Source organism: Drosophila obscura, unplaced genomic scaffold, assembly GCF_018151105.1.
Source record: "Drosophila obscura isolate BZ-5 IFL unplaced genomic scaffold, ASM1815110v1 contig_150, whole genome shotgun sequence".
Taxonomy (NCBI): domain Eukaryota; kingdom Metazoa; phylum Arthropoda; class Insecta; order Diptera; family Drosophilidae; genus Drosophila; species Drosophila obscura.
In genome coordinates, this window is record NW_024542736.1 from 10,823,250 (window position 1) to 10,841,246 (window position 17,997).

Below are 17,997 nucleotides of genomic sequence, written 5' to 3' on the forward strand. Positions count from 1 at the left end.
CAACAATGACGTCACATTTAGTCAACATTTACGTTGTATGCTTTGGCTATTTTTGTTTGAACCTTAATATGTAAATAATCCAATAAAAAGGACTTCTGAAAACTTGCCAATCTTGTAGAAAATTTATGTATCTATCGGATACAGTTTTTTGTTTAGGGCTGAGAGTACCAGCTAGCTAGTAATATTAAACCGAATATCAAAGTCGAGGAATATCAACGTTGAATGTTTTCTAAAAAACAATCGATACTATCGTGATAGTATCGGGCTCAAATAATTATTAAAAAACCATTGAACTCTTATGAACTTGTCCATTGTAAAGGTTAGATGCCACTTGTCGATTTGTTTACAAATTTGTCTTCGTATTTTATAGCAGCCAATGCAAACATATCAAAAGCGCAACGACTGTAGCTCGATACTATCATGATAGTTGCAAAACCGTCGATAGTAGAGGCTAACAGATATCGATAATATCGATAGTGCCCTCGACGGTTTGACACCTCTAAACCCTACGCTAAACTTTAAAATCCGTAAAATTAATGAAATAGTCGAAACCATCAACGTACGTACCATCTAATTAGATCATTTGTATTTGGATATTGATAAACCCATTGCCAACTTTCACTAACATGGCCTACTTAACTGTATTTTCCACCAAATATGACGCATCTGCGGCTCCACCTTTCATTTGTGCCGGACACATACACAACCCAACCTCAACATGCCGCACCACACGCAGCGCAGCGCAGAGCAGAGACGAGACCGAGCCCAAGCAAAATCAGTGAAAAATCAACATCTCAGATTTGTTAGCCTACACCAGCCATGGCACACCTATTGGAAAATCAATTGTTCAATGCGGCGAAGACGATCGAGCAGCAGCTGGACCAGCAGCTCGACCGCTTGGATAACCTGGACTCTGACGATTTGAAGGTGTTGCGCGAACAACGCCTACGCGAATTGAAAGAGCTGAACAACAAGAAGCAAGAGTGGCTCAGAAATGTGAGTAATGCCACGCCGCTGGCGACCCTGCTTCCGCATATATTCTAGAATCTAACCGATTGATTGCCTCGCCTCTTTTTACAGGGCCATGGCACCTACACGGAGCTGGCTGACGAGAAAGAGTTCTTCGAGGTGTCGAAAAAGTCACCCAATATCGTCTGCCACTTCTACAGAGACAGCACCGAGCGTTGCCGCATCGTGGACATGCACCTGAAGACCCTGGCCGCTAAGCATGTGGAGGCCAAGTTCTGCAAGGTGAACGCCGAGAAGAGCCCATTCCTGACGCAGCGCCTGCGCATCAAGGTGATACCCACAATCGCCCTGGTGAAGGACAGCAAGACGAAGGACTTCATTGTGGGCTTTACCGACCTGGGCAACTGCGATGATTTCTCCACGGAGTTACTGGAGTGGCGCATCGCCCACTCGGGCGTGATCGACTACAAGGGCGATCTGATGCAGCCGCCAGATGTGAAACGCAAGCCGTACATGAGCCGGCCACAAAAGACAATACGTGGCGGCTACGATTCAGATGACTCTGACATCGAACTGGATGACTAACTGCAGCCACCCATTCCGTAACCTTAAGCCCAAAAGTCCCAGTCCCAGCCCCCCATACACAAAACCCACAACACTCACAGTAACCTAGCAGCTGCTTGGCGCCTGAAACAAATCGGAAAAAAAACAAACAAACAAACGAAACACACAAATCAAAACCTAGCACATGGATCTAAACCAATTAGGCATATTTTTTAGAGTTATTTATTTAATATTACGTTTTCGAACAGTCTGCTGGCCCTGCTCCTACCCACTCTGCACATTCAATGCGTATAGCATAAGTATTCGGTTGCCTTTTACCACCACCACCACCCCCGTTAAACCACTCTAGCGAGCTTAAAAGTACCCTATCTTACCCCTAATCTTAATTATATACCCTATGAAATGATGTTTATAAAGCCTAAACAATAATGCACGAATTACGCACGATTATGTAAAGCCTTTAATATTTGATATATTTTTTTCTAAATATTTTTACACATGTGTTATGTGGAAGAATCATTGATCCCACTTACGAGTAGTTTGCACCCATCCCAGAGTGGAGAATCTATCTACACGTACTCAAGCTCGCTCTACAATGGTGAAAGGAAAACACAAACAAACAAACAAAAAACACAACAAAAAAAGACAAACAAAATCATCTGGCATATATATATTTATAACAATTTGACAGAGATGTAATGCATTTCCTAATGTAGTGGTAACTAACACATATGTACAAGTTTTTTATATTTATTTTTGTAATTCTATAAAGCATCAGAAAGAAAAACTATTAAATTACATATTCTCAAAGAAAAACGAAAACAGTGATTCGCTTATTTGAAATTGGCGCGCTCGGCAGGGCTGCATGCGATAAAGTTGACGAATAACGGAAGCAGCTGTCAAAAACGAAAAAGGGACGCCTGTCCGCAATTGACGACAATTTTACCGCATAGCGAATAAAACCCCGCAGTCTGCCTGGGATATAAATCTATGGTGTAAATCCTATCCAAAGACGGACAACAAACGCTTTAAGAATGGTTCTCGTACCTGCGGCGCGCGGAATAGTGCAGGCTCTGATGCGCTCAAACACCTTCGAGGAAATTGCCCAGATTATGGAGTGCGATGTGGAAAGTGTGGTCAGCTGCATCAAGGAGTGCCAACTGGTCGAGGGCAACACGGCCGCATTTAAGCTACCGACAAAGCCTGCGGCAGTGCGGCGTCCGCACAAAATGGGTGCTAATGTGGTGGAGCAGATTCTGAGAGATCATCCGTCATACACTTCGCTGGATGTGCAGAGGGAGCTGGTGTCCCAGCACGGCATCGAGATGAATCGTCGCACCCTGCAGCGTCGCGTCAGTGATATCAAGTCAAAACATGTCCCGGCGAAGAACGTCGGGACTGAGTGTGGACGCCAAAAAAACGGCGCGTGGCCTGGGCCAGCGCACACCAGGACTGGACAGTGCGCGACTGGCGCAATATCTTCAACATGGACGAGCTTAAGTTTGTAGATGGCACGCCGCCAAAGCAGATTTTCGAGGATACCCTGGTGGGTCCACAGGGGACCAATTGCAGTGACCTGAGCCTCCTCGAACAGCTCATGGCCATTATACAGCCGAAGATCCAGGCGCTGGCTCCGAAAAATGTCCACGAATTCCGCGCCGTACTCTACGACGCATGGCACAGCGACCAGGAGATGGTGGAAAAGATCGAGAAACTGTACGAGTCGATGCCGGGGCGTGTGAAGGCGGTTCTACTCAGCGGCGGCGACGACTTAACCAAGTTCTGACCTCCACACTATTGTATATATGTATCTTAATTCTGTTCTAAAGAGTGATGTAATAATAATAAAAAAATCTGTTAAAATTCAATTCGAAATGCAGCCCTGTCTGAGCTGTGTTGCGACCCTGTCCAAGCAGGGCTGCCGACAACGAGTGTGCATCAGCTGCTTGTAAGTCGTCCCGAACAACAGTAAAAAAGCTTTGTTTAACTTTTACAACTTCCAGCGTCTTTGCCGCGTCATAAAATAATCCCCAGCCGCATGTACAACGATGGGAGGGGGTGGGGGGCTTTGGGGGAAGGTCTGCGTGGTGCGGCGTGGAATGGAATGGCGGTGGTGGATGAGCTCATATATACTCGTACGAAAACGAAAAGAAACAAGTTTAGCTTTTTGGAACGAAATGATGATGGCTGGACGGTGGGGCAGCTTCATTCGAACGTGAATCGCGAACGACGCCGGATGAACGACAGCGGACGCCCACGACGGCCCCAACCAACGATACAGATACGAAAAGCGTGTGACAAAGCCCGCATAAGTGTGTCCATTTCTCTCTGTGTGTCTGTGTGCGTGTGTGTGTGTGCGTAAAATTTTACTAGCAGCAGCAGCAGCAGCGTTTTTCTTTGCCATTGCTACTAATTGGTGGGTTTTAATGTTACGTGGCCATAACGCGGCATTAATCTGGATTAATTAACAATCGGCTGAGGAACACTGACAACAGCTGAGCTGGAGAAAACGACGTAGCATCTCTGTCGCTCGCTCTCCCCCTCGCACACACTTTTAGTTTTCCGTTTTTTTTTTTTGGCAATACTTTGCTTGTAAGCAAATCGATAGAAGAATCTAAAATCCAAAACAAAAACAGAACAAATTCAAAGTGCAGAAAAAAACGAAGGTAAACTCTCTCGCGGCAACAACAAAATCAATAATTGGCCCCGTGCCCGTGTGTTTGTGTGTGTGTCAGTGTGTCCCTCGCTCTGTAAGTGTGTATGGGTGAGAGATTGTGCCTTTTGCTGGACAACTGGAGCAATGCCCTGCTGATTGATCAGCCCTGAACAGAAGAACGTTAAAATTGCAACCGAAACAGTGTATCCAAATCGAGAGTAACCATGCAGTCAGCGCCCGCAACACAGCCTGGTGGCAGCGGCACCCATACGCCCGTCAATCCCACGTCCAGCTCCTCCTCCGTCACAGGCACAGCAGCTGCCAGCACCAGCACCAGTACACCCATTAGGATCAACAGCGCCAAGCACTCTGGCGGCGGCGATTCCTTGCTGCCGTCGCTGGGCCTTGGCGGCGGCAGCAGTGGAACGGGTGCGTCCACCTCCCACTCGATGCCCGGCACACCGCAGCAGTCCAGTAGCGTTCCAACGGGCAGCCATCTGCAGCTGCAGACTCCGAGCGCCACCGGGGGCGCCGTGACGCCATCGGGCCTCTCGATGGGCGCCTCGAATCAATCGCTGGGCGTGAGCGTTGGTGCTGCCAGCAGTGTCGGCGGCATCAGCATTACGCCACCAAACAGTGCTGGCCTCCGTCAGTCGACAGGTGAGTACAAATGCTCCGCACACCCTGTCCCGTCCCCTGCTATATGGCCTGGCTTGGCCCCAATTGCTTTTTGATGTCGTTTTGCGTTTGCCTTTCATTTCGTATTCTGTATCTGCTCCTCCTCTTACGTTTTCCTTTTCAATTAAATTCAATGTCAGCAGACCGACCACATAAATATGTACTCCACACCAGAACACTCTCTCTCTCTCCTCTCTCTCTCTCTGTTGCTCTGTTCTATTTCTCGTTCCGTTATGTTCACTCAATGTGTTTGTTGTTGCTTTTGATTCAGTTCAATTCGATCATTCACAATCGAAACTACTAAAAACGATTTACATTGTAGGGGTGACACACACACAATCAGAGATTGCTTCACACACACACACTTACACGCAGTTTTTGATATCAGTTTCAGTTTCAGTTTTGATTTGCTGTGGCTTCTCGCATTTCAAAAATTCATCTAAAGCCCATCCATTCATCCGCTGAATGCCGGGCTCTACGTACATACATATCACCCGCTCCCCACACACACACACACCCCCCTCTCTCCCTGTGGCCCCACGTTATCGCTTAACACTTTGCTTTGTTCGGCATTTAGCACACTTCCGCTTTGTCGGATCCATTCATCCATGTCATCCACGTCTCTTGTGTTGTTCTTTCTTTTGATTGTTGTAGTTGTCGCTTAGTTTAAGTCTGTCGCTGGTGTTAATTGATTTACATATTAAGTGGTAGGCGCTGACAGTCCAACTAGTTGCTATGCTCTCTCGGCAGTCTACAAAAATCGAAGGGTTTGAGTGAGCGGGAAGCAGAGTCTGCCCCAAAAGTGTGGATGCTACTTAGTGCTACTGGAATACAATGATTCAGATTCGTTATGTAGATTTGCTCAGTGTTTAATTGAGGATTTTACACTTTTGCCTGGACGAGATCTACTGGCATTACAGCTTATGGCAAACCTTATTGAAAAATACCATATTTAGTGGGGAGATGAAACTACAGTTCGTAGTTAATTGCACATAAGATTATTCACCACTTTTCGTGTATTAAATTTCTGAAAATAACAAAAAATTGTTAGCATACAAAAGGACAAGATTTCCCCAGAGATTTCCGCAATTTCATAGTTGCTATTTTTGTTTAGCATTTATCTGTTTGTTAGAAAGATTTACCAAGTTATTTCTCAAGCCAATTTGTATAGAATGGTATTCATTATCTAATATGTATGAGGAATTATTTTCCTTCGCATTTCTCACACTTGCTAAGTACCTACTTTTGATTTGCAAATACGTTAGAGAGGCAGCTAAAGCTATCTATCACCTGATAACGTATCTCGTTTCCAGCTGCACTCCAGCTTAACTGTTAAGGTACTATGAATATGTCAGACCCCAGCGACACACATGTCCTTTTCCCCTTTTCTACAGCTAACATTCCATAATCGACTTTTGTTTCTGTGCGTTCTTGATTGTTTTGTCATTTCATTTTGCTCCTTTTGTGCTGTTTATCGATTTGCATATATGACTTTTGCTTTCTGCTGTCTGCCCACCCAAAAGAGGGTGCGGGGACAGGTGGGTAACCAGGACAACCCCAATCAATGCCGTGGTGGGGCGTTGGAACGAAAAGGGATTTTGCACGCGCACCATTTTGACCCCACAAAAAGTCCACCAAAATGTTGCTATATATTTTGCTGTTGTTTTTGTTGTTGCGTTGTTGTTGTTGTTGATTATTGTTTGCTTTATTGTGTGCTATTGTCGTTAAATTTTTTATTTCGCATGTTGTATTCTTTTATTGTTCAGATAGACATTCCATGGTACATATGTATATAGTATATATGTATACGTAATTAGCTGACACAAGCAGTCATACTCCAGGGCAAATGCGACTTTATAATTGGCATTGTAGTTGCCTTCGCCTCCACCTCCGCCTCGCCTCGTCTTTGCTGTAGTTTGCTTCTTTTTTTTTATTTTTTGCTCCGTGCCCCGTTGGGCACAGTGGGCGTGAATAGACACCGCCCCACTCCTGCATGAATGTTGTGTGGAAACTGCAAGTCAGAAACGGTTGGAAAATTGTACACCTGTCAGAGAGGTACCACCCCCCTCCACTATCCCGCCCTTTTCGGACATACATAAATGTGCAAAAAGGGAAAATGCGTAAAAAATAAATACGAAAAAAATCGATGTATTGCGGCAGTGCCGCGTGAGGTCTTCCTTCCAATTGGGGGGTTGTTGAAAAGCTCAAATAAACAAAAATATTTGCATGCAGAATCGAAGTTGATTGAAAGCTCTGGCAAAATGATATATGTACATTTGGGGTGTTTTTGAGTATTCTAAGGATTCATAATCACTTGATACAAAATCCATTATTAAACCCTGCTCTTGCTCCCAAATGCTCGACACGCACAAGCGAATGCTGCAAAAGAGAACGGCCGTGAATTGCAATAAGCAACATACATGTCGTGTGCATGATGCGGCACATCGAAAAAAGTTTCTATGAACTTTAACAGTATATTTATTCTAAAAAGCAGAGCACAAAAATGTCGGATGGGCATGCACGCTTTTTTTCCGCACTCTTTTCAGCGAACGCGAACATTTTAAGTGGAGCTTGTCGCGAAAAGTGGCTGACAGCAGGTGGGGTGGGATAGGGTAGAGGAGAGTGGGTCAACTGGTCACAGAATGTACACGATAGACTATGGACTATGGACCACCCTCTGTGGTACGCCCCTCCTCTCATGCTGATGAGCTCTATTTTTGTTTTTCGTTTTCTTTTTTTTTGGCTAAAAGATGTCTCTCGCTCCCAAAAAGGTCAACAGTGAAAGGGGGGACTGTGGCAGTGTGGGCCTGGGGTTGCTTTTGTTCCAGTCTATAGGCTAATACCGATTTACATCTGCATTTGCATACTGAACGAGTTTCATCCTTTCCTGTCCTCTGTGTGTGTGTGCAGGTCTCTCTCTCTCTCTGTGTTTGTGTTTCGATGAATATTTTATAGCATGCTTTTGGGCAAATTACCGTAAAATATATAAAACATGGACTGAATGGAATGGGGAATTGCAGTTATGCTTACATATATATATTGATGGAAACACCACCTGGCGTTCACGTGTCACTCTTGATTGATCCCCCAAACTAAAATTGTAATTGGATTACATAAAAAAAAAAATGAAGCAGCAAAAAGCAGCACCCAGTGGGCGTGGGGGTGACGGTCATTTGGAGTGGCGCCATGTGACGTCACTGGGGTGGCGTAAGGGTGGAAGGGCAAAGTGCACTTTCGAGTCTCTTGCATCATTTGCCATCCCTTTGAGGGTCTGGTCTGGGGTCTTTTGCCAAAGGGGAGAGAGTGTGTGTGCTGTGGTGTGGCCATAATTCTCGCTGCATGACCGCATGCCAAGTGAGAATTTAGTCTGAACTTTGAACTTCTGCTATGCCAGTGGAATCTTTGGGGCGTGCTCTAATTGCGTAAATTGATTGCCTGCCAGGCGCTGGGGCTCTTTATTTAAAATCAATCAGGCCAGTCCATTGTATTCTGGCACTCGCGTATATCCCATCCATCCTATCGCATATCTTAATTACCGCCAGCCGGGAAGGCAGGCGTCTCCTTGGCGCCCAACGAGAACATCTTAAACGGGTGCCATGGCGGGTGCGGTGCGGTGTGGTGCGGTCACTGGAGGACTGCGTGCTGAGCTGCCATGTCTGATGATACGGAGACAATTGATGAGCTCACATAATTAAGCCCGTAATGGTAATGGATGGTTTAGGATGGTGTTCCTTATGGCCTGATTGGATCAGGCTTTTCATCCTCCTGCCACTCTAAACTGTATATAACTGTATGTACTGTGTGTGTTTTGTTTATAGATCGATGTGTGTGTATATCCTTTTGTTCTGTGTATGTATGTGTGTGTGTGTCTTTAGTCTTAGTATGAACTTTATTTTGTACTTAAAATGTGTCGATGTCTTTGTGTTGTAAAACTGTCTGTACCAGTGAACATTTTTTATCTATATATCTCTATATATATATATAAATCTATATCTATATACATACTGCTCGCTTTCTCTTTCTCCCCCGTATATGTGTGTTGCTGCTAAACAGTATTCGATTTCAAATTCAAACGGCGACCATCGCTGAAAGTGCTCTTAACGAAACTGCCATCCACAGACAGTTTGAGCAACAGTCCGGCGCCATCATCGCCAGGTGAAGTTCCTTCCTCAAACAACAAAAAAACAAAAAAACAACATCACAAAATTCTAGCACTGTTTCGACTCAATCAATCAATCAATCAGTCAATCAATCACCCAAAACATCACATTAGATTACATTTATTAGCGATTCGCATTTTATGATATTTCTGATATTTGTTTTGTTTGCTTTTGACGCCAAGGATCACGTCAAATCAAGGATCATCATTCCTATAGAGCGAAGCGCTACTCAATGCTCTTTTCTGCTAGTTTAAATTTATTTTATTTTTTTTTTTCATTCCCTTTCATCATCATGATCTACTGATCACCTGATTCTGCTGACCAAAAACTACTTGGGAGCGCATTTGTATGCATTTCCCATCTGCCAGCTATGTACATGTACGCCCCACCCAACCTTAACCCAATACCCAACCAAAAACCCCCCCACATGCCCCACTGTCAGCCAAGCATTCCATTTTCTGTGACGCATTTCAATTGCCATTTTGCCATTTCTGTGTAGAATTATTGCCGAGCTTTTTGGATCGACTGTGGGCTTTATCATCAAAAGATTTTGTGATTGTGGTGGAGTGCTGATCGACAGAAATATTAATAAATACTGGAGTGCTGTTTCGCTTGGGGAGAAACCTGGATAAATGCATGTTCCTGTGTGTGTGGTAATTCATATCTTATCGCTATCTTTGTGCTTTGGTTTTTACAATCTTAAAATGTTGCTAACCTGCGATAAGAACACAATTAGTTGATAATTCTATGCGAAAAATATAGACAGAGAGAATTATATTTATGGTTAGCTGGCAATGAATGCTATTGCCTAGGATTTCCCACCAAAAGGGTCTATTGAAGAGGTGATTCATCCATTGACGAATGGTAAAAGCATTTCCATTATCTCTAGTGTTTCAGCACCGCTGATAAGGCACTATGTTCTGATTTCAGTGATGAGTAATCGCCGAAGAACACCTGTGCGTTGACATGACCCACATAAAATGATCAGGTGCGTGGCGGGCTCTTAGATCGGATATTTGGCAAGTGGTTAATTACGGGGTTCTTTTTTATCTTTGGGACACATGCCATATGCATTGTATTTGTCACAGGTGTTCCTTAACATTCTGTCACGGACTTTGGCTAGCCACATTTGTGGTTAACAGATAAATGATAAATGACACATTAATTGGAAGCACAAAAATCTGTTGTATGACTCAATAAATTCAATAGGAAAGCAGCTTAATATAAATTCGAACAGGCTTAAGTCTACCATATCTAGTTCTAAAATTAAAATTATTCTCATCTTAAATATGGCTTAGATTTAAATGAACAAAATTTCCATTCCAGCAAAAGATTCAGTTCTTTATTAATTGCAAAAAAAACAAACCTAAGCCAAGTGCAACCTTAGGTGTACCTTAGTACACAGATAACGATCCCTACTCTGTCTCTAATCTTCGACTTGGGATAGGTTAGGGTTAAGGAGATCCCACCTGAGTCACAATCCACAGAAGCAATAATTCCCCCACAATGGAATGGGCGTGTGTGTTGTGTTATTCAATATATACAATATATATTTTCAGCACACACGCTGTTCGGCTTCTCTGTTCGGCCCATCGATAACGCCTACCAAAAGGTTTGCGGCAGAGCCGTTCCCCACCCCACTTCTGTGTGCGAGAGAGCGAAAGCGCAGCAGAGCAGCAGCGAGGTCAGCGTTGTTATCGTTATCTGAGCAAAAAAAAAAAGCGACACACCACACACATGTTGTCTATGTGTATTTACGCATTTGAACTGTCTGCTGGCGTTGGCGTTGGCATCAGCAGAGGCAGAGGCAGTGGCAGCGACTGAACCAGAGGCGATCCTCTCTAGAAATATTGCCAAACTAATTTACACATTCTGGGGGTATTTTGACTATACAAATTCCCGCTCGTGTAGATTCGTGCCCACGTGCCTATTCGTGTCATTCCCAATGCACATAAGTGCCTGTTCGCTTATGGGATATTTTGTACAGTGGAATCAACGTAATGCAGACCACTCGACGATTGTGACTGAATGAGTAAGAGGATTATTAGGAGTAGGGGAATTGTTGCAATTGCTTTAAAGTTTGAAGTTCGGAAGTAGCTTTAGATTCTTGCTCCCAACTCCCAACTTAAAGCGCTCCCAAAGATCCCACAAGACGCGGCACATTGTACAGAAGAAAAACAACATACATGTCGTGTGCATGATGCTCGACTTGCCTTTCGCTGATGTATCCAATATTGAACATTGGACTGATCGCTCTGTAAAAGTATCGAAAGCTTAGGTTATTGGATATTTGCTTTTTCAAAAGTAATGACGAGCGTGTTCCGAGTGCATAAACAGAAACAGAAACAGCAGCCAGCGGCCAGAGCAGACCCGACCAGACCAGACAATTGTTGTGGCTGTTGTGGGACGACCGACGGACCACGGGGCCTCCAACGTTGTCGTCATCGCCATCGCCGCTGGGCCCCAGCTCTCTGTCCGCTGACTGGTCTCTGCTCTGCCGCTGCCGCTGCCTCTGCTCTCAGTTGTCATTTGCTGCTGCTGCTGCTGCCAGTGCCGCTGCTTGCGTTTTGTGTGAGCGTTTGCGTTTCGGGCCTGGCGGCGGCAGAGAGTCAGCCAGTCAGCCATATATCTCAATCAGTCGGCGAGAGAGGCCAGGGCAGACGGAACGACAGAAAGCCAGAAAAAGAAGAAGAAGAAAGCAGAAAGAAACCGAGAAAAAAAAAACATTCAGCACGCAGTCGTCGGCGTCTTCGAAACGGTGTTCTCTCGCATCAAGCATACGCGATGTAGTGCCGCCTTGTAAAACGTGTGAATGAGTAAAATAATAATGAAAATAAATATGCAAAGATACAACTTGACGCGTAAATATTGTACATACTATATGTTGGAACGCAGTTGAGAGGCGCTCTTCAATAACCGGAGACGGAGTTATGTCCAATAATAATTGGTCATGAATCTTCTACAAAGCAAGTGGCAAATTAATAATTATTAATCCACCAAGAAAACAATCAACAAGAATAATTATTATGTATTGTGTTTGTGTGTGACTCGTTTATATATATACTCTTTTTGGGTATTTTATTTTTAGACAAGCAATAAACCAAATTAATAATAATGTGTAATAAGCGCGAGGGCAGTGCCATAAAGTGCAAGTGCGAAGACACTTGACAATGCCACAAGCGAGAAAATTCTCTGCCTCTCTCTCTCTCTCTCTCTCTCTGTCTGTGTGTGTTTGGATCCGCCAGATGTAGTAGTTGTAGTTGTTTGTGTATCTTGCAAAATAAATAAAAAAAACATATTCGTAAAATAAATAAAACGACTGCTGCCCATTGCGCGACCCATGGCCCCTTTTAACTACATATATTTCCTCGACTTGCACACCTTTAGATATTGTTGTTTTTTATGCCGACCCAAACTGATCTGGTCGCTGTGCCGCATTTTGTTAGTTTTTCTTTTGTTGATCGTAAAAAGTCTCCACATAAATTTATATTTACATTTTTGTTTGTTTTGTTAAGTTTTGGTTCGATTAAAATCATCAAAAAATCTCTCACACACACACAGGCACACATAAAAATCCCCATCAAAGTTGCTTATAAAAAACCAATCATTATTATATTCCGTTTTACAGGAATCGCCAATTGGGCCTCAGACAATCGTGACGGCAATGTGGCAGATAAGGCAAGTTATCAGTTACCGAATATTGTAATTATTATATAATTTTTTCTAGTTTGAGTCTGGTAAAAATGTTCAAAAAGGTTTATCAAAAGTTAGTTAACAACAACAAATATGTGGGTCATTATCTATATCTATAGAGGGTGGCAAAGAAGTTGCGATAAGAGTGGGTCTGTTCTGTGGTGTGGGGTCTCTGGTCTTTGGTCTGATATTTAATATAATCGATGGACGGTAACAGGCCACGTGCAACAACGAAATGGATATGACACATTTGTTTTTTGTTTTTTGTGTGTTACTAGTTTCATTGGGAATTATAAGTGTTAATTGGATTAACAATTCAGTTTTTGGGTTTCCTCGAAAAGAAAATTGACAGCTCTACCGCAGGTAGATTTGCTTTAGATTTGCTTGACGTCGGGTGTGGGGCGCATAAATCCATGAAAATATACCAGCAAATATTCCACTGCTGTTTTAGCAAACAGGTTTAGAGTCTTACGAATGCCATATGTCTGTAGTTTACTTAACTGATCTCCAATCGTGCCCACAGTCAGCTGCTGATGCCGCCAAGCTCAATCGTAAGGAGTCCTACAAGGCGCAGAGGAAGAACTACAGAAGAGAGAAGAAAACGAGTGGCCAGCGAGCTGATGAATTCCCTGCAGGATCCAGCCGTAATTGTGCTAGCCGATTGGCTAAAGGTGAGAGCGTGCGCACAGAGAGAAATACGCCAGCCAAAGGAATACAAAATACTAAATACAAAAAATTTTGGATAATTTTAGGTCCGTGGCACACTCAAGTCCTGGACGAAGCTGTGGTGTGTGCTCAAGCCGGGACTGCTGTTGATCTACAAGAGCCAGAAGACTAAGAGTAGTCATTGGGTGGGCACCGTAATGCTCACCTCGTGCCAGGTGATCGAGCGGCCCAGCAAGAAGGATGGCTTCTGCTTCAAGCTCTTCCATCCCCTGGAGCAGTCCATTTGGGCGCCACGTGGACCCGACAAGGAGACCATCGGTGAGTGTGGCCAAAAGAAAACAAAACGATACGATCGCTGATAAATTGTTCCTGCAGGTGCCGTTGTCCAGCCATTACCAACCGCCTACCTGATCTTTCGAGCGCCCAGCCAGGCGGCTGGTAAATGCTGGATGGATGCCCTGGAGCTATCGCTGCGCTGCTCCGCGCTCTTGCTGCGCACCAACAGCAGCACAGCGCCGTCCAACACGTTTGTGGGGGAACCGCTGCTGCCCGTCTCCCACGAGACGCAATGGTCGGAGGCGGACTACGAGAAGCACTTCAATGACCATGGTAAGTTTGGTCAGTTTCTGGCGCTGCCGCCCGACTTGGAGTCGACTTCGCGTTCCGACAGCGGCAGCCAGCTGCCCTCGCGGGCCCAGACTCCGCTGCTGCAGCAGCTGTACAGCAGCGCCGTCAGCAACTGGGAGCGCACCAAGCGGCTGCCACACTTTCGGCAGCATTCGGAGCAGCGAAAGAGCTCCTACAGCGATGCCTCCTCGAGCTGCGACTACGCTTTGGGCACCCAGCGCAAGCGTCGCCTTCTGAACCCCGCCAGCAAGTCGCTGTCCCTGGGCGGATCAGGCGCACTGGGCGGCAGCCGCAGCAGCTCGAGCGACGATGATAACGAGGATGACTATGACTCCACGAGCGTTGTTAGCCAGGCGCCAGGCGCACAGCCTGTTCCCCGGTTCCGCCTTAATGTGAAGGGTGATGTCGTTATTTATTGTCGTCATTGTAGTTTTTGATTGCTTCCATTAGCACTATGCATAGGCTCTGGCTAGGATCAGGATCAGCGTAGTCCTCGAAATCATTGTTCTAAATTATAGAGTACTTGCCGGCAAGGGGTCCCCTCTCTGACAGTGTCAGAGCCATCCCACCGCCAATCATTAGTTATTGCCTGCATCTAGATTGATCTTTAGATCTGCGCCTTTTATGAACTTTGCTCATGTGTCGGAGAGCAGCTTCGTGCCAATCGAGAGCTTGGTTCTTAAGAGGCTGCAACAGCTAGCGAAACGTCTGTGGTGCAACTGTTAAGAGTGTGGCCATATTTCAATGTGTTGCAACTCGTTTCAGATCTGGACGCGGACAGTCAGAATGAGGCGCCCAATGCCGCCATGTCGGGTCTGGAGTCAGAATCGGAGTCGGATGCGGGTGAGCCGCTGCAGGATGATACCCTAGAGCAAGCCGCCTGCGTGGAGACCAACTATGCCCCCTTCACCGAGGAGGAATTCGGCGAGGTAAGTACATACAGCAGATCCATTACCCCCACACACAAGCTCTCACATTTTGTTCAACTTCAGCAAGGGGAACAGGTGGAGGAGTTGGCCGATGAGAACAAGAGCCTTATCTGGTGCATTGTGAAGCAGGTGCGTCCTGGCATGGATCTGAGCAAGGTGGTGCTGCCCACATTCATACTAGAGCCGCGCTCCTTTCTGGACAAACTCTCCGACTCGTATTACCATGCAGATTTGCTCTCCAAGTAGGTCATTCGCATTGCCTTCCTTTCTGACTTCCTTTCTGACTGTTTTTTCTGTTCTGTTCTGTCTGTCTGTCTGTCGCAGGGCCGTGCAGGAGGATGATGCATACACGCGCATGAAAATCATCGTACAGTGGTACCTGTCCAGCTTCTACAAGAAGCCCAAGGGCCTGAAGAAGCCCTATAATCCCATATTGGGCGAGACTTTCCGTTGCTATTGGCAGCATCCCGGCGGCAGTCGGACATTCTATATTGCCGAGCAGGTCTCGCATCATCCGCCCGTGTCGGCATTTTATGTGACAAATCGCGAGGATGGCTTCAGCATCACCTGCTCCATCTTGGCGAAATCGAAGTTCTACGGCAATAGCACATCCGCCGTCCTTGAGGGGGCGGCCACCATGACGCTATTGCCGCGCGGTGAATGCTACATTGCCTCCACGCCCTACGCCCACTGCAAGGGTATACTGATGGGCACGCTGTCCATGGAGCTGGGCGGCAAGATAAACATCGAGTGCGAGAACACCGGTTACAGGACGGAGCTAGAGTTCAAGCTGAAGCCATTCCTCGGCGGCTCCGAGTCCACCAATGTCGTTGTGGGCAAAATCAAGCTGGGCAAGGAGACGCTGGCCACCATCAATGGCCACTGGGACAAGGAGTGCCGCATCAAGGACACCAAGACGGGTGAAGAAACCCTCCTGTTCAAGGTGGATGGCGATCTGCGGGCGAAGCGTCTGCCCCGGTACCTGGTCCCCATTGAGGCGCAGGAGCCGCACGAGTCGCAACGCCTGTGGGAGCGTGTCTCCGAGGCCATTGCACGCGAGGATCAGGTGGCCGCCACCGAGGAGAAGACCATACTGGAGGAGAAGCAGCGGGCCGAGGCGAAGGAGCGGGCGAGCAACGAGGCACTGTATGTGCCCAATCTCTTCGAGCTGGACAGCTACGGGCAGTGGATATACAAGTACGCGGATCTACGGCCCTGGGATGTCCGGAACGATGTGCGGCAGTATGAGTGCCAGTACAAGGTGCTGACACAGACGCGCCACAAGTCGGTGCCCATTGTGCATGGGGCCGAGGTAATGCATCCCCTGCGCAGCTCCCTCGAACCGGTGGCCCGCTCGCACAGACAATCGGGCACAGCCTCCTCAAAGGCGCCCAAGGCCAAGAACAAGAGCCTGGTGCTGGCGCCACGAGACACTAACTCGGACTCCAGCCAGTCGCCCCAGGGTGTGGTCAAGCGCAGCTCCTCCAGCTCCATTAGGCAGTAAGTGAAGTGCATTGCCTCTCCACTCCCATGGAAATTATTACAGCATCAACTTTCTATCCCTTTTCAGAATCAACTTGGCCCTCGATCAGGTCAACCGCGTGCTGGAGGTGCACTCGAAGCAGCTGAACGATATTAGTCAGCGGCTGGAGCGTATGCAGTATGCACCACCGCCGCATCTGAGACCGGGCGCACAGAATATGCTGGGCGGCGGTGTCGCTCTGTCGACGGTGATCAAGTCATTGATTTATGCTCTTATTGGGCTGACTTTCAGCCTGATTCTGCGCTGGCTGTTCAAGTAGACGGGCAGCAGTGGTAGTTGCGGGCGCAATTTGTTTAGACTTAAGAAAACATTTTGGTCAACGTTTAGATAACTTATAACCCCCAACCCCCCCCACTATAATACAGATTCAGACTGTAAACAACTCGCATTGTATTGTATTGTATTGTATTGCCTTTGCCCGCTGCCAGAGATGTGCAGCTAGAAGCTCCATTTGCGCGAGAATCCAATCACGAACTAAGTCATAAGTGTTTTGCCGTAAGTCCAGCCCTCCCCCAGTCCTCTACTGCAGCTCCTCTAAAATACTTTTTGGGTAGGCTAGGCTAGCGAATAAATATGTACCTATATATATATATAGACACCACACAGACACAGACACACATATAAATATAGTATATAGTTGCACCAGATTTCGTAAAAATTCCAATATATTCGATAACTAGTTCGCTTTATCCGTGTTCTTTTGTTGTTCTTGTTGTTTCCTTCTTTAAGTAATTATTCGGATCGGATATGTACCCTTTACACTACACCTGTTTTCCATTTAGAGTGAGTAACGAAACGAAAACAATGCTCGAGAGGCTGTCTGCTCGACGCTACCCGCACCGCCGCCCTAGAGATTTAATGCGAAAACTGCTTATAATATGTATCTAATTTTAGTCTTATATCTTATATACATGACCTGTTTTTCCCTGTATTCAACGCCCCCCGCCCCGCCCCCAAGACCTGCAAGCATTTCACTTGAAATGCATATTTAATAAACTATCTTTTTTCAAATCAAATAAGGCTGCGGATTTTTCTTTTCAACAAAGGAGTGCCTGTAAATCTTTCAGTTCTATGAATGACATTTACTGGGAACGGGGTGTACCACCTGGAACAGCTTTATAAACCTCAACGGGAAACTGATATTCGTACGTGAAGTTGCTACAAATAGTATGGAAATTCTTCTGCTTATTAGCTCAATATAATTTTTGCAATTTCCAATACATTTAACGTTCAAATTGAATAACTTTTTCATTAATTTAGTTTTTTTTTCTATATTTTAATATTATTCGAATATTTAATATTGTTCTAAAAGAAAACTCATCGTTATTTATATCCTCCCTGCGTTTCTCTAGTTTCCTCAGTCGTTTCTTATTGGAATTCCCTGTTATTATGTACCATATGGCATTATCCTATAGTTTCTATTGGAAAACTACACTTGGCTTGACATTGCCTCATTTAAATCTATTCCTTCACTTTAATCTACAGAAAATTATTGTTTGAATTTGGAAAGAC

The 17,997-nt window shown here is 45.6% G+C and overlaps 3 protein-coding genes across 5 annotated transcripts; all 3 read left to right on the plus strand.

The window, feature by feature from the left end:
• Positions 1-468: 468 nt before the first annotated feature.
• Positions 469-1,669, plus strand: LOC111077211 (thioredoxin domain-containing protein 9). 3 transcript variants are annotated; one of them, XM_022371395.2, is made up of 3 exons: positions 469-559; positions 737-996; positions 1,081-1,669. In XM_022371395.2, the coding sequence occupies exons 2-3, from the start codon at positions 820-822 to the stop codon at positions 1,552-1,554; spliced, it is 651 nt and encodes a 216-aa protein (XP_022227087.2). In that variant the 5' UTR covers positions 469-559; positions 737-819; the 3' UTR covers positions 1,555-1,669. The 3 variants fall into 3 exon arrangements, with proteins under 3 accessions (XP_022227087.2, XP_022227088.2, XP_041452378.1); XM_022371396.2 differs by having other exon boundaries at positions 470-559; positions 742-996; XM_041596444.1 differs by having other exon boundaries at positions 483-559; positions 747-996.
• Positions 1,670-2,416: 747 nt separating this feature from the next.
• LOC111077210 lies at positions 2,417-3,462 on the plus strand. Its single transcript, XM_022371394.2, is given in 2 exon segments — positions 2,417-2,940; positions 2,943-3,462. Coding segments are annotated over 2 exon segments (750 nt in total). The 5' UTR covers positions 2,417-2,567; the 3' UTR covers positions 3,320-3,462.
• A 174-nt stretch (positions 3,463-3,636) lies between these two features.
• On the plus strand, positions 3,637-17,498 carry LOC111077201 (oxysterol-binding protein-related protein 8). The gene is given in 11 exon segments (XM_022371383.2): positions 3,637-4,849; positions 8,921-9,022; positions 12,656-12,705; positions 13,244-13,318; positions 13,320-13,391; positions 13,473-13,704; positions 13,762-14,412; positions 14,779-14,942; positions 15,006-15,184; positions 15,267-16,442; positions 16,513-17,498. Coding segments are annotated over 11 exon segments (3,369 nt in total). The 5' UTR covers positions 3,637-4,413; the 3' UTR covers positions 16,745-17,498.
• The last annotated feature ends 499 nt before the right edge of the window (positions 17,499-17,997 follow it).